This window comes from Malaclemys terrapin, chromosome 3 (genome assembly GCF_027887155.1).
Source record: "Malaclemys terrapin pileata isolate rMalTer1 chromosome 3, rMalTer1.hap1, whole genome shotgun sequence".
In the NCBI taxonomy this organism is placed as follows: Eukaryota; Metazoa; Chordata; order Testudines; family Emydidae; genus Malaclemys; species Malaclemys terrapin.
The window spans coordinates 124493082-124520866 of record NC_071507.1 but is presented as its reverse complement, the minus strand read 5'-3'; the positions used below and the strand labels follow the sequence as shown (position 1 = coordinate 124520866).

General features: G+C 46.2%; 1 protein-coding gene and 2 long non-coding RNA genes across 7 annotated transcripts in view; 1 reads left to right on the top strand and 2 right to left on the bottom strand.

Annotated features, from left to right (window-relative positions):
• Positions 1–14311, bottom strand: part of LOC128834018 (uncharacterized) — a 79162-nt gene extending 64851 nt beyond the window's left edge. Inside the window, exons 1-2 of the long non-coding RNA XR_008444373.1 lie at positions 12669–14311; positions 11963–12310 (exon numbers count right to left, since the gene is read on the bottom strand). This is a non-coding gene — a long non-coding RNA (uncharacterized LOC128834018). The remainder of the gene's footprint in view (positions 1–11962; positions 12311–12668) is intronic.
• Positions 1298–18827, top strand: GTF3C6 (general transcription factor IIIC subunit 6). Of its 5 annotated transcripts, none has more exons than XM_054022423.1 (6): positions 1298–1422; positions 7499–7579; positions 14325–14388; positions 15250–15294; positions 15418–15531; positions 18140–18827. In XM_054022423.1, exons 2-6 carry the CDS (start codon positions 7511–7513, stop codon positions 18442–18444), a joined length of 597 nt encoding a protein of 198 aa, XP_053878398.1. In that variant the 5' UTR covers positions 1298–1422; positions 7499–7510; the 3' UTR covers positions 18445–18827. The 5 variants fall into 5 exon arrangements, with proteins under 5 accessions (XP_053878398.1, XP_053878396.1, XP_053878395.1 ...); XM_054022421.1 differs by lacking the exon at positions 1298–1422 and adding an exon at positions 1752–2146 and having other exon boundaries at positions 7505–7579; XM_054022420.1 differs by lacking the exon at positions 1298–1422 and adding an exon at positions 1752–2146 and having other exon boundaries at positions 7502–7579.
• Positions 18828–18917: 90 nt separating this feature from the next.
• Positions 18918–27732, bottom strand: LOC128834019 (uncharacterized). The gene is made up of 3 exons (XR_008444374.1): positions 27646–27732; positions 23688–23824; positions 18918–19162 (listed from the first exon to the last, which is right to left on the bottom strand). It is a non-coding gene; the product is annotated as an uncharacterized LOC128834019 (long non-coding RNA).
• Positions 27733–27785: the final 53 nt, after the last annotated feature.

Sequence of the window (27785 nt, the reverse complement as noted above, 5' to 3'; positions counted from 1 at the left end):
CGGGGCCAGGCTGGACTCTCACTCACCATGGCCCCGCACTTCCCCTACGTCTCCCGGGCCTCCCTCCAGCGCTTGTGGAGGAAGGGTGGTTTTGTTTTGTTTTTGCCCCTCCCCCCCATATTTGACTTGGGTGATCCGGTCACCCTAATCCAAAAGCTCCAATCTATAGGGCCCAATCCTGCAAAGACTTAAATCCAGGCTTACCTTTGCATAGTATCAGTAACTCAACTGAAGTCAATAAAATTACCACAGTGCATAAAATTAAGCATGCAAATAAGTCTGTGCAGGATTGGGGTCTAAATCTAAAGCAAGAGATGGGGTTTGAGGACTGACAAACAGGAGCCCCAGAGTTCTAGTCTCTGCTCTCATGAGGGCTCTCTATGGTATGTCACTTCTCTTCCTCAGTTTCCTCATCCATAAAAAGAGGATAATAGTACTAACCCTGTGTCATGGGAGTGCTGTAGTTTGTGAGTATTAGATGTTTGTAAAGCACTTTGAAAATAAAAGGCTTTATCCAGCAGTCCTTACTCAGGCAGAACTTCACTTCAAGTCACTATACGTTCTGTCTAAACACGTCAAGATTTGGCCCAAAACATTATAATTAAGTATAATTATTTAATAATCACAATACCAGTAGTTAAGGATAATTAAAAGGCTAGTTTTATCACCTCAGAATGAGTCATGAGAAGATCACTGAAATAAAGTGGTCTATGTTTACTGCCTTTAAAGTTAAAAACTAATTGAAAACCTCTCAAATGTTTTGATCAAGATCTCTAAATCAAGCAATATTTTGTTCGTATCTCCTTCTAGTGGCAGAATATGAAATAAGTCACTCAAATGCACTTTTGTTATTTCTTAAAACCTTGTGAAATATTGCAGTTCTATCACCTGTGCTGAGGGGAGTGACCTGCTATTATATCAAATTATTGATTCAGATTAAAAAAACAAGCAACACTTGGAATGGAAAAAGCCCATGCACTCTGCTCCCCACCTATCACCCACAGAGTTAGAATTCATGTGGCTCGTAATCTTTTTTGTATTCCTGGATTAAAAGCAAAAATGCTCCAGAATCCTTTCTGCATTTGGGGCTGCTCCTCTCCATGAGTCTACCTACTCATTCACTAGTAGCTCTGGGTAACTGCTCCATGAAATTGATTGACAGATTACAGGCCACGGTTGGTAAATCACCTGCCTCTGGCAGCCATCAGCTACATTTTCAGTTCAGCCTACGTAAATGAAGCACTCTGGCTGTAAACCCCAGGCGAGCTCGGTTCCCATAACAGCTTCCAGACTAACCCAGCTTGCATGGCCCCTGGCCAGGGGCAGAGGGAGGAGGCTACTAGAAGTTCTCAGCAGACAGGGGCTGTGTGGCTGCGTGACTAGGGACAAAGCTGGGCAGCAGTGGGCCTGCAGACATATCACGTAAGATCACTGGGCACCAACTGTGCTGAGGTCTGGGCTGCCCCCCTGGGCCGTGGGGAGGCAGCTCACAGCCTAGGACCAGCCCCCAGTAAGTTCTCCGGCACAGGCCGGCTGTACCCCCACTGCGGAGAGAGCCCTAGGGCCACATCGCCTGCTGCCTCCCCCGCCCTCTGACCCCCACCTCCGCCACAGGCCGCGATCCCGCTCTTCCTCCCTCCCTCCCTCCCTCCCTCCCTCCCACCACCGCTCGCCTGGCAGCCACTTCCCCTCCCCGGGCCAAAAACTCTCCTCTCCTGCCGGCCTGGCCCAGCCCCTCCAACCCTCGCCGGCCCGCTGCGCCCACAGGCCTCTCGGGCCCGGGACTGCGCGGTGCCCGTTAGCGTTTGCCAAGCGCTAGGGCCCGTTCGCCCCGGCGGGAGCCAGGAGACGTTTGGAGTCTCCCCGCGGGCGACTCTATGACCCTGGGGCCGGAGGGACCTTCCAGCAAACCGCCGCCCGCGCGCGCCCCAGCCCGTTCCCCGCCCTAGCAAGCGGCTGCAGCAGGACTCCGCTGCTCCGGGCGCGCTCCCGCCTGGGAGGATCGGGCGGCAGGATCTGAGCCGTAGGGGGCGGGACCCTCCCGAATCTAAGATGGCGGCGGCAGGGTCACGTGGTGCGCGCTGAGGCGCTGGCTCGCGGCGGGGCCCGGGACATGGCGGCGGCGGGAGCTGAGGAGGAGGAGGAGGTGGGTAGGAGTCTCCCACAGCGGTGCAGGTATCGGGTGTCTGTGCTCAGGCTCCTTGCTGCTGCCCGGCCTGATTAGTGGGGGGTGGCGGCGGCGGCGTTTGGCTGCCCCTGCTGCCGGGGGCTCGCGTAGGATAGCCCGAGGCTCCGGTCCCCCGCGCTCCCTCCACTCATTGCACGCTGTATGGCACCGGAGCCCCGGGCGGGGCTGGCCCCTGGAGGGTGTGGCCCGGGGGTGTCTGGCCAGGCGGGAAGCGAGGCTGGACACGGCCGGAGGGTGAGGTGTCAATGACAGACGGTGGGCGGGAGCCCGCACTCCTATTTTCCCGTAATATTTGCACCAAATTGAGCATCAGCGCTGCCTCCTTCCTCGCACAGCCCTGCGGCTGTGCCCCCACCCCAGGGCAAGGCGGCGGTCATGCTCCCCGCCCTTCAGTCATTGCTCTCTCTGGCATGGCCCGCAGAGAGTAGTGGAACGAACGCTGTTGGGAGCAATTGTGGTGATCGCAGCCATGCTGCTGCTGTGTGGAAATGAATAGCGAGATAGTACATTGCTTTGATGTCATACTGCCTGTCCCCTCTTGGGTTAGCTGGTACAAAGCTGGGCATGGTTGGGCCTGCAGCAAACTCACTGCTATGACCTATTATTCCTGGGGGAATTCTATGCTACTGCATGTGTGCAGAATTCATTTTCCCCGCAGATTTCTTTGCTTCCCTGCAGAAAAATGAAAACGACTTTTACTACAGGGAAAGGGCAGCTGCAAGAGCAGTCATGCGCTACTTCCTAGTAGCACAGGTACATTGTTTCAGGCACCTGAAGCAGCTGGCAGAGAGGTAAAGCACTGCGGGGATGGGGACACCCCATCCAGTGGCTCCTACCCTGAGCCAGGATCAGCTGCTAGTCCTGGCTGGGCTGGAGGCAGGAGAGGATGGGACTTCCTCTTCTCCTACAGGGAGTGGCTGGGGCTGTGTCAGACCCACCCTCAGAAACTTCCCCCAGCTGTAAGAAGCTCAGCCTCATCCCCTGCTTCCTGCCCCCATCGCTCCTCAGCTTTGGGCGGGGGGGGGGGGGGGGTCACTGTATGGGGAGCTGCTCGCCCATCCACCCAGCCCCCTTGCATCCAGACCTCCCATATCCAGACACCCCTGCCAAGTATCGCGCAGTATATCCAGAACTCCCCTAGCCCTCCATACCCGAACCCCACCCCCCTGAACCTCAACCCCTGCATCTGGAGTCCAGCTGGACCCAGACCCTCCGCCTTCGAACCCCTGCACCTAGACCACTGCCCACTGAGCTGCCTACAATCTACCCTCCACCCTGATGCCCTGCATCACCCTGAGCCCCCTGAATCCCCACATTCAGACCCCCACACCACTGACCCCCCAACTAGCTGCACTCAGACCCCCACTCCCTCAGCATCCAGACCCCTCCGTTGAGCCCCAGCCACCTTCACCTCAAAGCCCCTGTAGAGTCCTATTGCCCCTACATCTGGAACCCCCCCCCCCAACGAGCCTCTCTGCATCCAGATCCCCCCACACCTAGACCCCCCACTGAGCTACCTACACCCAGATTTTCCCACACACAACCCTCTCACCCCACACCTGGATCCCCTCATACTGAGCCTCTCCATACTTGGATCTTGCCTGCCCCACAACTGGTGTACCTGGCACAGAAGAGCAGGGCCCTAGGGTGTTTCTGGGGTAGATCCAGGCCTTGTGCTGTGTCAGGGTCGGGTGCAGCCTCACCGGCGCCCCACCAGTTTCCCCCACAGGGCTGAAGCTGGGAGGTGTGGGGCTGAATCCTGGAGCCCTGGTACTCCCAGTGCGGCAGAAGCCCTGAGCCCATGGGCAGAGTTGGGGACATGGAGGGCATTGTTCCCCTCCCACCCCCCAAAAAACCTACATCACAAGAGCACGGCAGCCCCGGGGGCAGCTCCTCTCCCTGCCCCCTGGACTGGTCGGAGGTGGGAAGCTGGAGCCAGGCAGTGTGGGGCAGTCAGGGGCAGCGTTCCCGCCTCTCCTTCTGATGCCCCAGGTTGAAGCTGCTTCTCAGCTCCCAGCCCCCTTTGCTCCTGCAGAGGCAGCCGGTAAGAGCCCACCCGGGTGGGGAGACCCGGCTCCATGGCTGGCAGACCCCTCCGGCAACCAGGGCCAGCTTTAGCACGTGCGGGGCCCCATGCCGGGACACGAATTGTCTCGCCCCCCTCTCCCGACTCCACCCCCTTCCTGCCCCATTGGATCCCTCCCCAAATCCCTGCCCTGGCCCCGCCCCTTCCCCAAGCACGCTGCATTCCTCCTCCTCACCCCTTCCTCCCAGGCTTGCGCTGATCGGCTGCATGGCGGCGCAAGCGCTGGAGGGAGGTTAGAGAAGCAGGACATAGCTTTTTTTTTTTCCCCCCTCTGCCGGCAGCCCTGGATGTTGCGGGGCCCTTTTAGGCGCGAGGGCCCATTCCAGGGAATCGGCCGAATCGGCTTAAAGCTGGCCCTGCCGGGAACAGGTATCGTAGGGGAGTCCTCACAGCACACAGCCCCCAATACTCCTCTCCCTACACCCTGAGTTACCTCCGGCCTGCACACAGCCCCTAGCACACCTCTCCCTGCACCGAGCTATCCCCCTGCTTACACACAGCCCGAGCTACCCCTCTCCCTGTACCCTAAGCTATCCCCTCCCTGCACCCAGCCCCTAGCCACCCCCTCCGTGCACCCACAGCCACCCCCTGTGTGCATAGGCGCCGAGTCTTCCCGGTGGGTGCTCGACCCCACTCCTGCACCACCCTCACCCCGCCCCCCATTCCCCAAAGTCCCTGCCTCCTTCCTGCCCCCATTCCACCCTCTTCTCCCAAGTCCCCACCCCTGCCCCGCCTCTTCTCCACTTTCTCCCTGCACGCTGCATCCCCGCTCCTCCCCCTCCCTCCCAGAAAGTCCTAAACGCAGCTGTTAGGTGGCGGGAAGCAGAGGGAAGGAGGGAGAGGAACGGGGACACGGCGCATGGGGGGGGGGGTGGAGAAGGGGGCTTGGAGGGGGGAGCTTGGCTGACGGTGGGTGCGGAGCACCCAGTAATTTTTCCCTGTTGGTGCTCCAGCCCCAGAGCACCCACGGAGTCAGCACCTATGCCTGTGTGCACACAGCCCCAGCTACCACCTCCCTGCATCTTGCGCTACACCGTCTGCACACAGCCCCTACCTACTCCCTCCCTGCACCCTAAGCTGTTTTCAAACTTTTTGAGCTAAGCCCTCCACCTTTTGAATTATAGGTTTTGGTTGTGGGCCCTTTGGAACCCTATTCTAGAAGTTAACTAGTCTTGTCATTAGAAAGTTTTTCCTACTAGCTAACCTACATCTCATTTGCTGCTGATTAAGCCCATTATTTCTTACCTTACCTTAAGTGGACATGGAGAACAATCCATCGCTGTCCTCTTGCATATTAGAAGACTGTTATCAGGATTCCCCGCCCTTCTTTTTTCTAGAGTAAACATGCTCAGGTTTTTTTTAACTTTTCCTCATAGGTCAAGTTTTCTAAACTTTTTACATTGTTGTTGCTTTCACCTTGACTCTCTCCAGTTTATCCACATCTTTCTTGAAGTGTGGTGCCCAGAACTGGATACAATACTCCTGCTGAGGCCAGGTCACTAGTGCCAAGTAGAGAGGGCCAATTATCTCCTGTGTCTTACATGTGAAACTCCTGTTAATACACCTCAGAATATTAGCCTTTTTTGCAACTGCAACACATAGTTGGCTCTCATTCAATTTGTGATCAATTGTAACCCCCAAACATTTTCGGCAGTACTACCGCCTAGCCGGTTATTTCCCATTTTGTAGTTGTGCATTTGATTTTTCCTTCCTAAGAGCAATACTTTTCACTTGTCTTTATTTAATTTCATTTTACTGATTTCAGACTAATTCTGCAATTTGTCAAGGTAATTTTGAATTCTCATCCTAGCCTAGCCTATTCTCCAAAATGATTACAAGCCTTCCCAGCTTGGTGTCCTCTGCAAATTTTATAAGCATACTTTTGATGGTTTACAAATGGTAACATTTTATAGTGTAGAGCAGCAAGCCTTTGACGCTCTAGAAGAATGCAGGTTCTGATAGTGGCTTTTATAATGTGGACACCAGTCAGATAGGAAGTGGACTGACACCAGTTCATTTCACACAGGATACTGGAACTGGGTTATTTGTATTAGGATAATACCTAGAGTGCACATCTGAGATCAGGTTCCAATTGTGGTAGGCACTGTACAAACATACAAGATGGTCCCTTCCCCCAGAACCTTACATTCTAAATAGACAAGATACTCCAAGTGTGGAAGGGAGAAACTGAGGTACAGAGAAGTGAAATGACTGCCCAAGGTCACAGAAAGTTAAGTGGTGGAGAGCAAAGTAGAACTCAAGTCTCCCAAGTCCATTTGGTACTTTATCCATTGCACTGCATTGCCTCTCCAATGGAGTCATGTTTTAAAAATCTTCCAGTTATAACAAAGTTGGTTTTTATTTGAGATGTTTATTTTTGTGAGTGATGGCAAAGCCAGATTGTTACATGTAGACAACTGAAACTGGAAAAAATACTTCATTATATAGGAGGAAGAACTTTGAAAATAATACTGATACTGTCACATTATTTTACCGTAACCTTAAAAAGAAGTGTAATAGCTACTCATAAGCTGTAAAATCAAACTTGCAATATTTCCTTTGCTACACTTTTAAAATTAAATTGTGTGTTCACTGATCACTATTATAAGATTGGTCATGAAAATTGGGCATCTATCGTTTATCTTCAGAAAAAGACCGGCAAGGATCTGTCAACACCATTTTCTCCTCCTATGCTCCCCGTCCCCTCAAAATAAGGAATTACAAGAACAAATTAAATGGAAAGGCAACACACTGTAAACAAATAGAGGGGAAAAAAACTTTATAATTAACCTATAAAATTCACTGCTACAGTATATAATTGGTAAATGTTGAAGCATTGTAAGATTTAATTAAAAATCTGAATAAGTATAATATGTGCTGTTACGCTAGCTAGCATAAAATTATAAGGACTGCCAGTCCTTGTTCTTCCAGGTATAAACTGAACACTATCTGAGGTCGAATGCAAACAACCTTCAAATTCAGTTGCAGTTTTGGTGACATGGACAGAATGTGTACTAGTTGGATGATATTTTGCTCTGGTATAGCAATGTCTTTGTGTTGTTTTGCAAACAAAGAATATAGGTCAAATTTTGGTTCTACAGTTCTAGTTTTGAGGGTGGTCTGTTTTAATAGCAAAGTAATAGACATATTTGTGTTCATTTTAAAGTTAATATATTTAGTGTTCTAAATATATGATGCATGAGCTTTATATGTTTATTTTGCAGGAGCAGCTGGTCATGGTGGAATTGTCTGGAATTATTGATTCAGACTTCCTAGAAAAATGTGAAAACAAATGCAAGATTTTGGTGAGTTTGACTACAACATATCAGCAAAGAGGCAAGTTTTTATTTTCGTGAACTAGGGGAAATTTTAGGGCCTCATTGAACTCAATGGGCTTTGGATCAAACCCTTAGTGCAGAAATATGCAGACTATATGGGCGATAAACTGTCCATGGTCTGTGCACAGAGCAATTAGCATCAGTGGACAGTGTGAATGAATATTAAAAGTTCCCTTTGGCCTGTGAATATACCCTTATGCAAAACTTAGGGTAAAACTTCCAAAAACACCCAAGTGACTTAAGAGTCTAAATCAGGGGTGACTAAGGCTTGTAAGTCACTTATGCCCAGACCCAGAAAGGGATGTAGAGGTTGAACTCCTAACTTTTGCATGCGTAGCCATCTAGTGGAATCCACAAATCCACAAAGTACGGGTTAGGTACTTAGGTTCCCTATAAAATGCATGGAGGGAGAGATGCCTAAGAATGGGATCCACAAAAACCAGCACACTTGGTGTGGAGTTGCCTAAAGTAGCTAGTGTGAGATGCTCAGGAAAGGGGTGTTTCTTACGTCCTGCGCCCTTATTGAGTTAGTTGCTTAAGTCCAAGCTACAGGGAGGTGCCTGCATCTGTTTATGATCCATACTCAGGAGCTCTGCTCCTAGAGTCAGACAGCTTAGGCACCTAAGCAATTTCTTGCAAGAAACAGAGGATGAGGATGAAGTGTTGCCGGTGGCAGTACCCTTCTTATAACTTTTAGCCCAGTGGTTAGAGCACTCACCCAGGTTCCATTATGCCCTTTGCCTGCGGAGGAGTAATGATTTGAACAGTGGTCTCCAACCGCTGAATGCCCTCCCACCTCTGAGTGCCCTAACTGCTGGGCTATGGAATATTCTGATGTCGATCTCCTTCTGTCTTTCCTGGTATAGCTGTTCCATTTAGCTAAATACTTAAATAGTCATTGGGCAAGAGACAGACAGTGAGAATGACTCTAGCATGGTGGTTACTCACCTGGGAGTGGGGATACCCAGGGTCTAGTCCCCCTCTTCAATGGGTAATTGTTTATCCAAAATACAACTTCAACAGGAGAGATTGAGGGAAACCAACATCAGAATGTCTCTTAGCCTGCTGATTAGAGCACTCTCTCCTGAAAGGATTTGAACAGAGGGTGTCCCCTGTGGAAGATGGGGAGTGGAATCTGAGTCCCACTACCATCTTTTTCAGACTGATTTTGAACAGGCCCCGATGCAGTAGGCGTGCTCTGAGCACCCCTACCAGATCAGGCCCCGCAGGCAAGATAGGCCAGGGGACCTCTATCTTCACCTGGTTTGAGGATCCCATTGGGGTTTAGGCATGAGATCGGTGTCCAGACTGCTAGAGTGAGGCATTGTGTGCATGCCCAGAGACAGAAACTTAGGCATCTAGAGAACTTTGACAGCAAAAATTTAGGTGCTGAGTGAGTTTGCATACATACAGGCTTAGGTGGCTGCCAAGCAGGGGCTTTGTGGATTGCAGTGTCACTTAAATCTGGGGCTTAGGCACTTAAGTCTCTTTGTGGATCTAGGCCTTAGGTGATTTTGAAAATTTTACCCTGATCCATGCAACTTTAATATGGGCAAGTACACTTCCTGACAATTTCTTAACAGCTTGCAAACAATGCCCATTTTTACCTTAATGACATCCTGTTTACTCTCTCAGCCCAAAATACTGCCCAGTGAGCCCTGATATACAGCATATGAAGAGCAGCTTAGTGTTAGGTTTTCAGCAGACATTTTTATCTCTTAAGGTTGTCTACTGTATTACAAAATTACTGTCAAAGGCAGAGAGGGTTACCTAGTCCTCACTCTTTTGCAATTGAGTGATTTTAATTGATTCCCCTATGTGAGACAAGGTGTCTTGCTTGTGGAAACTACTGATTGCCCCAGAGTCTTGTAAAGGATTAGTGTCTTCCATATATAAGGGGTTATGTAAAATGTGGACGTTTGGTAGACCCAAAGCTAGAAAGAGATGAAAAATGCCTTTGAATATGCCACTGATGACCAAAATAAATGAGTCAATAAAATTAGTTCCTAAATCTCAATTACAGCGACATCAGAGAAACTTAATACAAGTTCATACATACATTATGTATCATTCCTGTTCTCCTGAATACATTTTGTTCTTGGGTCTGACCCAGCTTATTTGAAATATGGTACACAGATGGCTGACTGGGCAAGTTACTGGTGACCTTGCCCAAAGGTAATATCATAGTATTGCATATTTTGACAGGTATCAATGTGATTTGCTTTAAATTGTATTCCTTGCGATCGTATTGTACTCTTACTAGAAAACTTTTCTATATTTACAGAACACCACCACTTTCTCACTCCAAGCCACTTTTCTCCTTTCCCACAATAAGGCCAGGGCAGGCTGCATAAGGAAGAGCAGACACTCCCAAACTGGTGGTTAACACTGAAGTTAAACTTACCAACCAGGCACAAACTGTGCTTCTGATCCCCCACACTGGTTATTGAGAAGCTAAAAAAATAAAGAAATCACACAGCTCCCTTTATTGCATTCCAGTTCTCTGGTTCCCAATCGGCACCGAGGTCCAGTACAGTGAAAAGTTATTTAAAAACTCTGCTCACTATACAAAATGTTCTTCTGACCCCAAAGGGTCAGCCACATCACCAGGTCAATATTACTTTGGATCTTACGTAAAATACCATGCTGACAGTCAATCCTTTAGAGCAGGCCTGCACAGCACGCGGGCCACATGCAGCCTGCGTGGGCCCACTGTGCGGCCCGCGGGCAAGCGGTGGGGGGCGGTTTCCGGGTTCACCTCCTGCCCCGGGGGCCCGACTTCACAGCCCCGCGCGCCGCGCTCTGACCGCCCTGACAGTCAGAAGCGCGGCTGCCAGGTTCGCCCCCTGCTGGGGCAGGGGGGCCCGACCGCCCCCACCCCTGGGCAGGGGGCGAACCCGGCAGCCGCGCTTCTGACTGTCAAGGCGGTCAGAGCGTGTCGCGTGGGGCTGAGGTCGCCTCCCCCCTCCCCACCCTTCCCGGCAGGGGGCGAACCCGGCAGCCGCGCTTCTGACTGTCAGGGCGGTCAGAGCGCGTCGCGCGGGGCTGAGGTTGTCTCTCCCCCCACCCCCCCTCCCGGCAGGGGGAGAACCTGGCAGCCGCGCTTCTGACTGTCAGGGCGGTCAGAGCGCGTCGCGCGGGGCTGAGGTTGCCTCTCTCTCTTCCCGCCCCCCCCCCCCCCAGCAGGGGGCGAACCCGGCAGCCATGCTTCTGACTGTCAGGGCGGTCAGAGTGCGGGGCTGAGGTCGCCCCCCCCGCTCCTCCTGCCTGGCATCCAGCGTCGCTTCCGGGGCTGCTGAGGCGGGAAGCGCTGGGCATGAGGCAGAGCCGGTAAGTCTGAGTGAGGGGAGAGGCACCCGGCCTAGGCTCGAGCCGCAGCTCACGGGGGTTGGGGTCAGGGGGATGTCCAGCTCAGAGGGGCTGGGCTCGGAGCTGGGGGTCAGGGCTGCTGGGGGATGGGGTTGGGGGGTGCTTAGCTCAGAGGGGCTGGGCTCGGAGCTAGGGGTCGGGGCTAGGGGGGCTGGCGTCAGAGGGTGTCAGGCTCAGAGGGGCTGGCAGTCAGGGGGGTGTCTGGCTCAGAGGGGCTGGACTCGGAGCTGGGGGTCAGGGCTGGAGGGGGATGGGGTCGGGGGGTGTCTGGCTGAGAGGGGCTGGGCTCGGAGCTGGGGGTCAGGGCTGCTGGGGGATGGGGTCGGGGGGTGTCTGGCTGAGAGGGGCTGGGCTCGGAGCTGGGGGTCAGGGCTGCTGGGGGATGGGGTCGGGGGGTGCTTAGCTCAGAGGGGCTGGGCTCGGAGCTAGGGGTTGGGGCTAGGGGGGCTGGGGTCGGGGTGTCAGGCTCAGAGGGGCTGGCAGTCGGGGGTGTCTGGCTCAGAGGGGCTGGACTCGGAGCTGGGGGTCAGGGCTGCTGGGGGATGGGGTCGGGGGCTGCTCAGCTCACAGGGGTTGGGCTCAGAGCTAGGGATCAGGGCTGCGGGGAGATGGGGTCGGGGGGGTGGCTGGCTCAGAGGGGCTGTGCTCGGAGCTGGGGGTCAGGGCTGCTGGGGGATGGGGTCGAGGGGTGCTTAGCTCAGAGGGGCTGAGCTAGGGGTCGGGGCTGGGGGGGGCGGGGTTCGGCGGTGCTGGGGGGGGATGGGGTTTGGCGGGGCTGGGTGGCGCTGGGGGGAGGCAAGGGGGGCCTGTTTCAGCATGGCCGGGGGGTTTCGGCCCTCAGCTATTTTCTTTGGAGTAATATGGCCCTTGCTGCTTTATGTGCAGGCCTGCTTTAGAGTCTAAAACTAAAGGTTTATTCTAAGGAAAAAAAAGAAAGAACAAGAAGAGATTTGTTAAATGGTAAAGCAATTGGATACATACAGAGACTTCAGAGTCCATATATCAGGTTCTTAGCAATATCCCTGGATGGGTCATTCAGTCCTTTGTTCAGAGCTTTGTTTGTAGAAAAGTTACTCCAGAGGTAAGAAGCAGAAATAAAGACAAAATGGAGATGATGCAGCTGTCCTTTATATTCCTTTTGCCATCTGGCTTGTACTTCCTGTGTCCCAAACACAAGCTTCACAGCACATGGCATGTCCCTACTTGTCCTGCTGACTCATAAGGTGTAGCCCCTGGCTCCTTTCAGTGGGTTCTTTATACAGCTGATGACCATGATAGGCCATCAAACAGGCTAGGCAGTGCTGATGTCAATCTGTCTGGGGGTGTCACCTAGAAACACAGCACAAGTTTTGAAATACAGATATATCAAACATCTATAACTAACAATAAAAGGTGATAGAAAAATATAAACAAGATTTTTCATACTTGGCAAATCATAACATTTTCACATGGCTTATCCGGTAAGATTCCTTGCAATTTTATAATATTGGGATCAACAATATCATAAAGTGTTTCCCATATTCCATACAGCGTCACATGGAGTAGACTGGTTTTTTTTTTTCTGAAAACATTTCAGGCTTATGAAGTGAGAATACGTGAGCTTCTGTTTTTTCAGTTTTAAGGTTGCTCATGTTCTGATAGCGATTTAGAAAATTAATTTTTGTGTACTTAAAATATTGTGGCTCACCATTAAGAGTTCTTCTGATCTTGCAATTGATTCTCCATCTGATGTCTTCCTTAATTTGTGGTATCATAATTGGGTTGTGTGGAGAGGACTGATATTACAAACTGAGGATTGTGATTCTGTATGAAGAATAAGCAGGAAGAGCCAATAACCTGTGAGATTATAAATCTTGTCCCTATGCCCTGTATAGTTGGAAGGCTCAGAGCCAGCACAATTTATGAGGTTCTGTTGCAGAAGGGAGGGCAGGATTTTGGAACCTCGTGCAAGGGTCCCAACCTCTATGCTGCAAAGCTATGTTCAGTGGGGACTTCCAGCATGCCTGCATGCAAATGGGTTTTGGGAAGGCATATACTCAGTAGATCTTCTGGCCGGCTCTGCCCTACCCCTTCAAACCATGCCTCCCCAACCCAAAAAACACACTCCCAAAATCAATGCACAGGAGCCACAGAAGCTATTGTAAACCTGAAGTTGCATTAATGACAGTGGAATAGATTTTGTACTGAACTGCAGTCAGAATAAGGATTTCTTCCACCCTCTTGTCCACACAGAAATCCTCCAGCATGCAGCCCTGAAACTAGATAAAGGTTTTGTCCCTTAGGGAATAATTTATTTTCCATGCAAGTAAACTTAGTAATATAAAACTCTGAGTTAAAATACTGTTTTCCCTGAGGCAATTACATAAAGTACTTTTTAAAAGCTGTTAAGAAATAGGAGATTGAATACAAGTTAGTTTATGCTCCTTTGGACTTCTAGCAACTGCCTCTTCCCTCTACATGCTGTAGCCTTTTTCAGGTCAAAGACTTTTTAAAAGGATTCAGTCAGTGGGACACCATCAACTGAAAAATAGTGTTTGTCTTAAAATCATGTACCGAGTATAATTAATATAACATCTAAAGTTACTATGATTGAAAGGAGTTGTCACCCCAAAATATTTGTTTGTTTACTTTGTTTCACAGCATTTTGTGTTTAGTCAGGTTCAATATTTCTTTTGTATAGTCACTTCCCTGTTGATTGCGAGACACTCTTACAGAAATGGGGGAAAAAATACACTTTAAAAATAGGGGAAAGTGATTGTAAAGCCACAGAAACTTGTAGAAGGAAACAGAAGCAGGAATAGTGCTGGAAACCACTTTTAACTCACTTTTAGAAATTTACTTGATAGGTTGATGGTGTCCCTTTATTTTCAGAGATCTACTGATTGCATATAAATAATAGCTTCCTATCGCTGTCATTGACTGGTGATGTCAGTGTGCTGTTTAAGTGTTTGTGTACTATGCAACCTTTTTTTCTCCTGTACACCTTTCTCATTTACTTACCTAATTGTCTGAGATATACTGTATATTTGTTTCATCTAAATCTCACTGTTTAGGAAGCTTTTGAGTCTATAAACTGAAAATAAAGTTTCCTTTCTGTATGTTTATTTTTCTCCCCATACTAATCTCAGTGTGATAGAATAGACTTGATTTACTATCGCTAGTTTGCATTTCATATTGTTTTTTTGTCTTGTACTGCATATACCATTTCAGGGAATCTGTATATAATGTTGGTTTTACTGTACTTGGCATACCAGTTTACCAGTTGTTTTCTCTAGTCTTGATGCCTTGCCTTGACTAGCTGAAACATGACTTCAGTGTAATTTCTGTCTATCCTTGTTCGTAGGGAATAGACACAGAGAGGCCCATTTTGCAAGTGGACAGATATGTCTTTGCTGGGGAATATGAAGGTAGGAGACGATCATATGGATGAAACCTCTCATTTTCAGTGTGACATGTAGGACCCAATCATGAGAGACAGGGCCGGCTCTAGGCACCAGCAAAACAAGCTGGTGCTTGGGGTAGCACATTTTTAGGGGCGGCATGGCCGGTGCCAGAATGCCGCCCCTAAAAATGTGCCCTGGCTGCCCTAGCTCACCTCTGCTGCTGCTGCCACAGCGCGCGAAACAGCTGATTTGCGTGCTGCTACTTGCCCTCCCTCCCAGGTTTGAGAGCCTGGGAGGGAGGGGGAGCAGCGGCGCGCGAATCAGCTGTTTCGTGCGCCGCGGCGGCTCAGGGTCTCCCCCTTCCTCCCAGGCTCTCAAACCTGGGAGGGAGGGGGAGATCCCGAGCGCCCGAAACAGCTGTTTCGCGCGCCGCTGCTCCCCCTCCCTCCCAGGCTTGGGCGCCTGGGAGGGAGGGGGGAGAAGCGGCGCCCGCGCCGCGGCCACTCGGAGTCTCCCCCTCCCTCCCAGGCTCTCAAACCTGGGAGGGAGGGGGAGAATCCAAGTGGCCGTGGCGCGGCGCTGCTTCTCCCCCTCCCTCCCTCCTAGGCTTGAGAGCCTGGGGGGAAGAGGCAGGGCTGGGGATTTGGGGAAGGGGCGGAATTGAGGCGGGGCCGGGGATGGGGTAATTAAATAAGCGGGGGGCGGCCAAAATTGTTTTTGCTTTGGGCGGCAAAAATCCTAGAGCCGGCCCTGATGACAGATACTGATCATCCTCAACTTCCATTGACTTCAGTGGAGGTGGAGAGCACTCAGCTTTTTGAAGTACTGGGCCCTTGGCAAATAACCTCTGTTATTTCTCAGCTAAATGTCCTTTGTTCTCCATAGATACCCTTGGAACCTGTGTGGTGTTTGAAGAAAATGCAGAGCATGGTAAATGATACATCTTGTATGTTCTGGTTTGTATCTGAGCTGAAGCTGTAAGGTTCAGATAATTTTCATGCTTCAGATGATGTGGATGTTCACTAAAATGAATCAATTAATTTTTATTTATAGTGGATGCAGAAGGAAACCAAAAACTACAGCTGAAATATAAGTGCCACACGGTGAAGAAGCTGAACATGACACGGACGCTTCTGACTGAAAAGAAGGAAGGAGAAGAGAGTGTAGGTTAGTGCACCTGGTCTTATACGTGGGAACATGTGAGGTCATGCTAGGACTAAACCTTATCCTTGATACGAGGCTGAAGACAGAAATTAGTTTGACAATTTAGTGCCAGTAAACATCCAGGGAATTAAAGGATACAAGCTTTCTGTTCTTAAACAGCAAATGATATATAAACAAATTAACTGAACTAAAAATAAATTATAGCTATTTGTAAAGCTTCCTGTGATTTTGGCCATACTACTTTCCATTTTGATATGCATTCTGTAGGCAAATTAAGTTCTGGTCCACTTGCTTCAATGGTGTTGTACCATTTCACAACATGATTAAATTTTGCCTTTTATCTCTAGGCCGGAAGTCAATGCTGTTTCTGTATTAAGATATTTACAGTAATACTGCTCCTAGCAATTTCTTAATCCCAATTGTTCCTGCTATTTTGCTTATTCACAGGGTTAGGAATAAAGAGCCATTTTATGCTAAATTTATACATATTCAGCTGGAAGATTACATTTTATGGTAATTAAAAGTCATCTTGTGAGCGATCTAGATGTGACGATCTGATCACAGATGGGATGACTTTTACCCATAAGATGTAACATTTCCTCTCCCCACCTAATACTACCTATTGATTTATTAAGAAATCATTCATTTTAAAAGTTAGTGTAATATAGTTGCTTAATTAAAACAATGCCACTGTAGGAAATGTTCTAATTGAACTCTCAAGCTTCCTCACAAGCAATTCAATGTTTGCACATGACAAACACTCAATACTCATACATTTGCCACTTGACACATTTTGATTACTGTATATTGAGATGGTGTGACTTCTGAAGAGCATACTTACATGAGGGAAGAAATACCAGTTCCATTAGTAATCTGTATTTGCAGTACAGTACTTGTTTTTAATAAACTGGTCTACAGACCTGCTATATCGCTTTTCATTAGTAGTCATTCTTAGACGTTCTCAGGTGCCATGTTCCATCAAGTTATTTGATATTCTAAACTTAAATTAACATGATAGTCTTCATTCTGCATCAGTAAAATATATTCTCAGCATCTTGAATCGTATGGAAACAGTTTTGGAACTTGCATAGGTGCTGTTTGGCACCTAGATGCAACAGTGTTGGCACAGTACAAAATAAATACTGAAGAATGGTAAACTAATGTCTGTGTGATCCACTATTTCGCTGGTATTATAAATAATTGGAAAACCAACCTTTGGATGAAAAGGATTTCCCCCTCCCAGTATTTATAATGCAAGTGGGATTTTCTGTCATCATATAAATGCACTGATTCTAAGATAAATAGGAATTGGAAAAGGATTATCCTATTAAATAATAGTTTTTAGTTATCCCAGACACACTTAGACATAGTTAACCAAGACACAGCTCTAACTTTCAGGGAACCTTCAACAACCACAAAAACTAGTGGCCTCAACTCCTGAATGTATGGTGGGACTCAGCCCAAAAATAAAGATCTACATTCTTGAAAGATGTTATTCCCATCCCAGTCATTCTTCTTTTGGATTAGGCAAGGAAATGTTGACCTTTACAACTTTGTACCATTTTTTTTTTTTGTATCACTGCTGTGGAAGAATGGAAAGCTGTTAGATGAACAAACAGAACCAGCATGAGAGACACACACAAAACTCAAATGCCAGTAAATCAACAGAAGGCATCCCCATTAAGGGGGAAATACCATCCCCATTAAGCAGCCCTCATTGCTTTGATGTATTATTGGTTGTAATCTCTTGGAGTGTACTGTAATTGAGTGGTCCCATTTGTGACAGCAATAGGTACCATAAAAATTCATATATTACCAAATTTTAAAAATGTAATGGGCTTAGCTGGTGGTGCAATAGTTACATTTTACACAGCACATGGGAGACCACATCTCGATTCTTGGTACCTTTGTAGGTTGAAAATACTTAGGAGTCGGCAGTAGTAGTTGGTGTGCTGGAGGTGGACAGGTGTTGAGTCATCTAATAGGAAACACTGGCTGATGTGAAGAAGCAGTGGAGCTAAGGGTTTGTTGGGGGCACTGCTCAGCTAGAAGAACAATAGTTTTGATATGTAGCTCTCAAGTGCAAAGCAAATGAAAATGGCTGATTAGAAATCATCTATATGATGGGGATTCTGAAGACCCTCTCTCAGTTTTTAGAAAAAATGTTATATTGGAGACATAAGCAAGCAAACAAACCTTCTACCCCGCAGAGTTTTATGCTGTATTGCTTCAGGACAGTGAAATTAAGCTGCTATTTGTCTTAACTAAGAATTTTTCTCCTCACTTCAGCACATGAGGATCATAGTGAAAACAAGTCTGTCTTATGCAGCAGAAGGAAGTAAGGACATTTGGGAGGGATTTTACCATCTCCAGTTTGGAAAATGGGTCACAGGCAGTTCCCTTTCCTCAAGTCTTTTTGTAGCAGAAGCTTACGGCAAACACCACCTCAGACGTAATGATGGTTTTCCTCAAACATAACATTACCTTTGTTGCATATTTCTAGTTATTTTTTAAGGCTAAAACAATAAACTCGTGAAACTAAGAAAATATATCGTCTTGCTGTTAAAATCTCTCCTCCCTGTTTCACTAGTTTATCTTTTTTTCTGACCAGGTGGTGTGGAGTGGTTACAGATTAAAGACAAAGATTTCTCATACAGCAGACCTAATACGATTTGTAGTTTTCTGCACCAAAAGGAAGATTCTGAGGAGGCAGCTCAGGCCCAGGACAAATTGGCAGATGAGTTGGAGGGAGAGGTCAATGACAAAGGGAACTCTGACCTAAATTACGAACTGAAGATGCAAAATAGCATGGGAATGGAAGACTCTATCCCTCTCATTGATAGCCCTGCCTCTGAAGCAGAGAACTCTCCTAGAGGAAGTGCCCAGGACATTACCTTAGATGATGCTCCTAGGTGATGTCAAGTCTGTAGCGTCCAGAAGTGAGGATTAATGGAGTTAGTTAATACTATGAACCAAATTTTTAAAGTCACCTCAACCTGACCTCCACTTTATGTGAGTAATTAATAGTGAGTGCAAAACTGCACCCACAAATTTGGAAGCCATTTTAAGGTCTTGAATGTGATGATTATAGTATCTGTCTCTGTGTTAAATATACATGCATTTCAAGCTAGCATCTTTACCTCTGAGTTGAAGACCAGGAACAAATGACTAAATGAGAAGGAGACACCATAAAAAAACTCTGATGCATTGCACATCCATAAATATCAGTAAAAGTAAATATTTTCTTTGTAAGATATCTGTTGCAAAATAAAGCCTTGACATTTTCAGTTATAATTTCAGCTTGGGATTTCATGTCATTACTAGGGTGACCAGATGTCCTGATATTTGGGGCTTTTTCTTATATAGGCTCCTATTACCCCCATCCTCTGTCCCGATTTTCATACTTGCTATCTGGTCACCCTTACCCATGTGGACATTCCTCTCAGGAAATGCTATACAAGTGACCTATTTGGTAAGATTGGTAGGCACCATACGAAACACATCTGAGTTGTTTTTGGTAGCCTGTTTCTTTCCTCTCTTCACTCCATATGGTCCCCAATAGGAGACCACTTCTGGTCAGAACGTTTCAATCAGCAATTGAAGTCTGTGAGTGATCCAGGGGTTTAATCTTGTTCTGTCAACAAAAGGCAAAACTTATTCTTTACTTAATTTTATTGTAACATCTCATTGAGTTTACGAGAACCTCACTTAACCCTGTTTTGTCCAGCTTGCACCTGTCATTCATTGATATAGACTTGACTTTATATATAGTGTTGCTAAAGGGACACTAGTTAGTTTCAAAACTTCCAAGTTGAAAATTAAAAAAGAACAACTTTAAACCATGTTCTGAATATTTTTGAAATAATTCCTTTAAAAACACTTTCAGGATTTTTTTTTTTTTTTTTTTTTTTTGCTCCCCTATTTGACTAACCATTATAATCAGTTTCTCCCTTGCATACTGTTTGTTTGGGGTAAATAGTGAAACTGACATTTCATAGCATGTTATGTACAAAGTAAACCTTGCATTGTTTTGCCAGCTTGTTTCAGACAGTCATAATAATCTTAGATGTTTTTAACTATAATAAGTACAACATTTTCAAACAAAAATGTGACTTTCACATTGACAGTGTTTTTTCTCTAAATTAGTGTGTGTTCTCTATGGAAAACTGTTGTGGAATAGAGTGAAGCAATGTGGCATTTGTGGTGTCCTCTGTTCTCCACTAGCCCATTGTGCTCACCTTTCCGTTGTTTTCAGTGTTTAAAGTAACAGCACAAAACAGATTTTTACATTTCTAAATGTTAGGTAGAATATGACATTGGTCATTTTGGCTGCTGCACAGTGGAAAAATTGGTGGAAGGTGAACAAAGGATAGGATGGAGAAGTGAGTAAGGCTTGCCTGGCCCAGCATTAGAGATACAGGGCCAGATCTTCGTCTGGTGTAATTGGAGTAGCTCTATTGACGACTTCCATCCCAGCCTAGAGTAACTAACAAAAATGTTTGGGTCCTGGAATAAATTTATTGTGGAGTTTCTAAATTAGCATTTAGAAAGGTGTTAATCGATTGCCAAATAGCTAAAGTTACAACAGGATCACAACTCTAATCTAGACTTAAAACAAGTTATTTGTTTGGCTTGCACCTCAGTACGCTTACCAACAACAACAAACCAGATTTAAATGGCGATGAATATCCAAACACACAATAGCATTGGTTTAACTGAGTATAAAATCACATCTTTAGTTAACCTCTGAATGTAGACCAGGTCTAAATCTCCACTGGCAACAGCAAGAAAATGCAGCTCTACCAGTGATAGCAAGAGAACTTTTGCCCTTTCTACACTACAGCTTCCACTGTAGCAACCACTGGTGGAAAGTTGAATCTAATATTTCCTAGTGTTAAGCAAGCTTTCTGGTTCTCACACCAGAAGGACAATATCATAAAGCATAGATTAGTAGCTTTTTAAACATAATTTAGTCTAGTGATCACTACATGTGAAATACTCAAGGACAAATTCAGATATAAATCAGAGTTAGCAATGAAGTTTTAGCTACAAGGGAAAACATGAAAGAAAAAAAAACAGTTCATCTTGTTCCTGAGTAACATGGTTCATGGTAGAAATATTGTAACTTTTTGCTTACATTTAAGATAAACTGTTTCAATGGTAGCCTCCTAGCTTAGCATCCTCCACTTCCTTTTGTTCTCAGCTTTGATATAAACACATTTTTATGGTCTACTAGAAAATGTTTTTGATTATGTATAAATGTGTCTGTGATGCAGAAAGAGGAGTCAAGGTTTTCAAATATTTCCAGGCTCTGCTTTTCCCCGGTAGTATTCTCTAATCACTTTCTTAATAGGATTATGTTATGCTACAGTTCCTATTGTATGTGGACAAAGGTGTATGTCAGAATACATTACGTTTACCAATAAAATAGGTATTTATTCCTAACACCAGCACAACTATGTAATAATCTAGTCATTATGAAATGTAGATTGAGTAATTCATCCCCAACTTTCTGAGTACAGTCCAGAGGCTGGGATAGCCAGTCAAATGGGACCTTATTTCCTTATTCCCCAACCCCACTGTCTGTTCTTCAATGGGGGAGTGACAATTAGGTCTCAGTAGTTTTTATTTCTCTTTCTGAATTCTTTCCACCTTATGGACTTAGATCTTCTGTTGAAATGCTAGCACACAGGTCTTTAGGGGGAAGCTGTTACTCCTCTGTTCTGGGCTAACTCTGGTTGCAGACCCAAAAATGCATAAATTTATCTGCAAAGCATTATGCCAGCCTAACTTCTGTCTGAATTGTTACTTGTTCTCAGGGGTAAATGTGCTGTAACTGTTGCAATGGGAGCCTCTGCCTTGCACTGGAGCAGCTAGCAGGTTTGGGCCTTGATTCAAAATGACAGCTGCACCTCCTGCCATGGAGATGTAGTTGATGTGCTATATGTGGCCTCCTTGTCAGATTTTGTTACTGGCAGCAAAATCTGACACTGAATATGTATCATGTATTGGTTCCTCATCAAAAGATGCTTTCTTTTCTTCTCATGCACAAGATTGACCCTATCAGAATTGGCTTCCTTTCACTTTTCCTCATCCCCCCTTTATTTCAAAAGGGTACAAACAGTTTAAAATGTGGAAATAATTTGGCAAATGTGATACATTTGAATTAATTTGTTAATATATCTTATCATAAACATTTTTATTTTTCTACATTTAAAAATACTAACCTTATCATAACAGTTATTAAACTTCAAGATTGGGTACTTTATTTACATATAATTTTAAATGTTCATTTTTATTATTAAATACACTATTGCAGCAGTACTCTCTCCTTAATGTCTAAGGCTTGTCTACCCAAATATTAAGTTGTTAGATCTATTACTTTTGGGTGACATTTGACATACCTTGAAAGCTATTAAGAAGTTATATAATTGTTAAAAAAATAGTATTGTTTTTAAATAATAAAGGTTTTCTTGAGGAAAAACTAATTAAATAAAAATCTGAACTTTATGGATCACACATCTACATAGGGCGAGAACAATCACAAATGAATAGTCAGGTTAGATGGACCAAAATATTTAGGGTCTAATCTAGCCTAAGGGGTCCACCTTCCTTGTCTTGAAGGATTTGGGGTCTAAATGTTTTCATTAATCTTGGCAAATTGACTAATCTTTTTGAGGGCTCTATAGGGGGAGGGCATTTGTGCTCACGCACATTCATATTCTCTCTCTCTGTCTCACACACACACACACACACACACACACACACACACACACACACACAGAGTTGTTAAGAGAACTTTTCTGTGCTCTGTGCGACACCCAGCAGTGTCCTCTTCTCAGCTGTTGACAGGCTATTTGGGATTTTGGTTTTTTGTTTCCTCTAAATTGACAGGGGATTCTTTAAAACCCTCAAGCCATGTAAGCAAATGTAATAGAATGTTAAACTGTATCATACAGTTCAGCCACTAGGTGGCGATGTGTATCATACCATACTTGAGTGTACAATAGCTATACCTCTCAGCAGTGGCTGCACATTAAAGGATCCTACAGTGAACACATCTGGTGTATGTCTGTGAAGGAAGCTCTGTAGCCAGTCCATATCTGGTACAGAAGCCTAGCCTACTAGTAGCAGTCCTGCAGTCTACATGTACAAGGAGTACATTATACGGTGTCAGAAGTCAAGGTAGCCTAACTGATGCCAGAGAAGGCTGAAACAGAAGGAACAAAGCAACAAAGGTTGCAAATTTTAAAACATGCTGCCCTTCAGTGCTTCAGGGAACTTCAACTTTGATACACCTTCAGCATGGACAGACTGGAAGCAGTATTTTACAAAATTTTGCATTGCTACAAAACTGCACTAGGCAACTGGAGATATTTAGGTATCTTCTTTATTTTATGCTGTGGGGAAGCAGGCAACACATATCTTTAAATCTTTTGCCTTTACTGAAGACAGTCACAAAGAGGACTCTGAAATGGTTCTGACTGTTTGATGCACACTTTATACCTCAAGAAATGTGATTGATGAAAAAGCATGTTTTTACCAGTGAATTCAAGAACCAGGAGAAAATAAGAGCTCTTTATATGAGCTCTTTTATAAGAGCTCTACATCCTTTCGCTAAAACTGTGAATTTTGGGACTGCAAAACATGAAAATATCAGATGCAGGATTGTTATTGGGTAACAGATGAAAGCCTCTCATAGCAACTACAGTTAAAAACAGACTTAAATCTATTCACACCTATCCAGATAGCAATGTTGTCTGTGTGCTGCTGGCAGGCCAGTTGCCAGCTCTTGCCCAGGCTGCAAGCATTAGTTAAGAACTGACAAACTTATAGCTGGAGAACAGACCAGTTCCACCTGTATGTTAGTTTTGCTCAAAATAGGTATTAGTCCTATAAGAATCTATTTAGTGTTTAGACTCTATGAAATGCTTGTAAGTTGCTGCATGCATTAATCTCACTTGCCAGAATTCCATGCGGTAAGATAATGTTAATTTATAACTTTGAAAATGTTTGCTCTGACCTTGTGAACTCAGGCAAGGGAATTTGCTACAACCCCCTGCACCATCCAGAAGGACTATCAAAATCAGGTGGGCCATTAAGGAACATCACAATACTAAGGATGGATTAATGGCCCTAATGCACCTGGAAAATGTTACCTGCAAGGAAGCTCAGCCTGTGGGCTTGGAAACTGAATGAAGGAAATAAAATAAAGCCACGGGAAAATTTTCCATCTTTTTGACTGTTTGAACTCTGAAGGGCCAGAGAGCCTCAGGGGCTGCCTCCTGGATCTGCCCTGAAAAACATTTTGAATTGACAGATCAGTACAACTCTCAAGTATCAGAGGGGTAGCCGTGTTAGTCAGGATCTGTAAAAAGCAACAAAGAGTCCTGTGGCATCTTATAGACTATCAGATGTATTGGAGCATAAGCTTGCGTCTGACTAAGTGGGTATTTAGACTCGAGGAGCTTGGATTGTTTAGCCTAACCAAATGAAGGCTGAGGGGGGATATGATTGCTCTCTTTAAATATATTAGAGGAATAAATACCAGGGAGGGAGAGGAATTATTTCAGCTCAGTACTAATGTGGACATGAGAACGAATGGATATAAACTGGCCGTGGGGAAGTTTAGGCTTGAAATTAGATGAAGGTTTCTGACTGTCAGAGGGGTGAAATATTGGAACAGCCTTCCGAGGGAAACGGTGGGGGCTAAGGACCTGTCTGGTTTTAAGATTAAGCTAAATAAGTTTATGGAGGGAATGGTTTAATGGGATAACAAGATTATAGTCAAACGAACAGTGTGCCATCGCTGGTAAATAGTATCAATGGCCAATGAGGGTCTGGCTGGAGAATCTTGCCTACATGCTCGGGGTTCTACTGATCGCCATATTTGGGGTCGGGAAGGAATTCTCCTCCAGGGAAGATTGGCAGAGGCCCTGGAGGTTTTTCGCCTTCCTCCGCAGCATGGGGCAGGGGTCACTAGCTGGAGGATTCTCTGCTACTTGAAGTCTCTAAACCAGGATTTGGGGACTTCAACAGCAGAGTCAAGGGAAAGGGTTGGGACGGCTTTGTGGCCTGCATCATGCGGGAGGTCAGACTAGATGATCATAATGGTCCCTTCTGACCTTAAAGTCTATGAGTCTATCTGTTAGTCTATAAGGTGCCACAGGACTCTTCAGTACAACTCTGTCACTCTTAGGATTTAGATAACTCTGCGTATATGTTTGCTTGCTTTAACCTTTAAATAACTACTTTTTATATCTTTTTCCTTGTTAATAAATCTTTAGGTAGTTTATTACAGGATGGCTAAAGGAGTCTCTTTGGTGTGAGACCTAGAGTACCAATTGATCTAGGGTAAGTGACTGGTCTTGTGGGACTCGAAGCAACCTGAATATTTTGTGATTTTTTTGTGTATGTGACCATTTATCACATTATAAGTCCAGTTTGGGTGGCAAGATAGACAGGAAAGTCTAAGGCAGTGGTGGGCAACCTGCGGCCCATGGGCCGCACGTGGCCCGTCAGGGTAATCCACTGGCAGGCTCCGAGACAGTTGGTTTACATGACCATCCACAGGCATGGCCGCCCACAGCTCCCACTCAGTGGCCACGGTTTGCCATTCCTGGCCAATGGGAGCTGCAGGAAGCGGCACGGGCCGCTTCCCACAGCTCCCATTGGTCAGGAACGGCAAACCGCAGCCACTGGGAGCTGCAGGCAGCCGTGTCTGTGGACTGTCAATGTAAACAAACTGTCTTCACCCACCAGCGGATTACCCTGACAGGCCGCAGGTTGCCCACCACTGGTGTAAGGGGACTATCTGTGACTCCATAGTAAGACTGTTATAGTGATGCAGGAGTTCATATTTGTTATTGGCTTGGTGAAATCTAATTATGGAACAGACCAACGTTTGGGGTGTCTGCCCTGCTTTTGACTGTCCTGAGGGAGGCATTCACAGTTGTGAGCCACTCCAGACAGTGTGACTGTCTGAACTAGTCAAACAGAAAAACAACAGGCAGAACAACTTGAAACTAGCTTACACACTGTAAACAGACACTGTATGAGTGCTAAAAGTCATTACCATAACAGTTCTGAGCTCTGAGTGAGTTCCAAGCTAACTACAAAACATTTTAGACTAAATGCACACGATGTGGAAAGTTCCATAGCTCATGTGTGGTGAAATATGTAATAAATGCACAAAATACTAAGGTAGTCATGGAGCTGACTATAATTACAGACAAGAGCATTGTTTCTGGGATCTATCACGTGTGATGATACATATCCTGCCTTGAGAGTGAAACTGAATATTCATTGGAAGACTACAGACTTTAAAATTGACTCCGGAGCAGAGGGGACTGTCCTCTCAGAAGTGATTTACAGTCACCTTCAACCCCTCCCAGTGCTGAAATCACCCACAGCTCTGACTAGCCCTGGAGATATTCTGAATTGAATGGGCCAGTTCACAACAGAAACAATTTACAAAGACAAAAGCTTTGCATTCAGAGTGCATGTGATCAAAGACCAACAACTTCTTAGCTGCAGCATGGCAGCCATGATGGGCCTAGTGAGAAAAGTGGAAGAACTCAATTGAGATCCAGTACAAATAACCTTCGGAGACCATGCTGAACCATGCAGTGTACCTACACGTTGCAGGATTCCTATCCCGCGTTGCTTCATAAAGTGGAAATTGAGTTTAAGAGAATGGAACAGATTGGCTCAGAGATTTTCTCGATATTGCCAGCAGGCCAGCGTGTCCCAACAGTACTGGTTGTAGAGAAAAGTGGAACAATACAAATCTGTGTGGCTCTTAAAAGACTTAATGAAGCAGTTGTGAGGAAAAAAATATATTTACCCAAACTGGATGACTTCCTTCCTAAAGCAAGTGAAAAGAGCTACAGTATTCACCAAGCTGGATGTCTAGAGTGGATTCTGGATAACTCCTTTAGCCAAAGAGAGTTCTAAACTGACTATATTTTCACACCTTTTGGCAGTTTTGCTTTCTCAGATTACCTTTTAGGATTACCAGTGCACCTGAATTTTTCCAAAGAAACATGAAAGAACTGTTAATGAACACTAATGGAGCTTTAGAGACTAACAAATTTATTTGAGCATAAGCTTTCATGAGCTACAGCCCACTTCATCGATGCTGTCAAAGTCTGCTTTTCTGAAGTCCAGGGTCCGTATTCTGCTGCTCTCCTTTCTTCCTTTTGTCAGGATCCTGAACTCGACCATCTCATGGTCACTGCCTCCCAGGTTCCCGTCCACTTTTGCTTCCCCTACTACTTCTTCCCTCTTTGTGAGCAGCAGGTCAAGAAAAGCTCTGCCCCTAGTTGGTTCCTCCAGCACTTGCACTGGGAAATTGTCCCCTACACTTTCCAAAAACTTCCTGGATTGTCCGTGCACCGCTGTACTGCTCTCCCAGCAGATATCAGGGTCATCTGAGCGACACAGCAGGGGCTGGGGCAAGGGAAGCAGAGCGGGCTGCTCCCCGTCTCCCACTAATCCCCTGGGCCACTCTGGGCCTGCAGGGCCCCCAAAAGTGCCCCCCACAGCTCCTGCCTCCCAGACCCTCTGGGTCTTTGGTGGTAGGACCTTCAGTGCTGCTGAAGAAACACTGAGCGAGTGAAGGGCCTGCTGCCAAAGACCCGACCCAGAGCGCCACCGGGTGAGTAAAAGCGCCGCAGCGGGTGGTGCCTTTTTTTTTTTTATTGCTCCCCCTGTTCCCTCCTCCTGGCTATGCCACTGTGTCCCTATAAAATCGGGACATCTGGTTACCCTAGTTAGTGTAGCCCTGTTGGTCCCAGGATATTAGAGAGACAAGGGGGTTTGGCAATATTTTTATTGGACCAACTTCTGTTGGTGAGCGAGACAAGTTCGAGCTACTCTAACCGGAAGAAGAGCTCCGGGGTAGCTCAGGAACTTGTTTCTTTCACCCCCAGAAGCTGGTCTAATACAATATATTACCTCCCCCACCTTGGCCTGCACTGCCACTGCCCTGGCTAGGGGGTGCAGTGGAAAGACGCCAGCCAGCCAGAAACACAACCCCCCACCCAGCCTCTTATTTTTGAGAATTTTGCCCCTACTCTCTCTCCGTAGCCATTTCCCCACGGTAGTTCCTTTTACCTGTTTCGCTCTGAGGGCGGTGACCGCCGCAATTTCTACTGCGCATGCTCAGTAACAGAAAAGTCGCACGCACTCTGCGGCTCCCGAGTCCCAGTCCCTCTGCGTCGAAGCTTGGATTTCTGACGGCGGATGTGATGTCA

Excerpts from the sequence above, each read along its gene's own strand:
- GTF3C6 (XM_054022419.1), top strand. The coding sequence starts at position 2,114 with ATGGCGGCGGCGGGAGCTGAGGAGGAGGAGGAG. Across the intron at positions 14,389-15,249 it reads CTTTGCTGGGGAATATGAAG|ATACCCTTGGAACCTGTGTG; the intron begins GTAGGAGACGAT and ends TGTTCTCCATAG. Across the intron at positions 15,532-18,139 it reads GGAAGGAGAAGAGAGTGTAG|GTGGTGTGGAGTGGTTACAG; the intron begins GTTAGTGCACCT and ends TTTTCTGACCAG.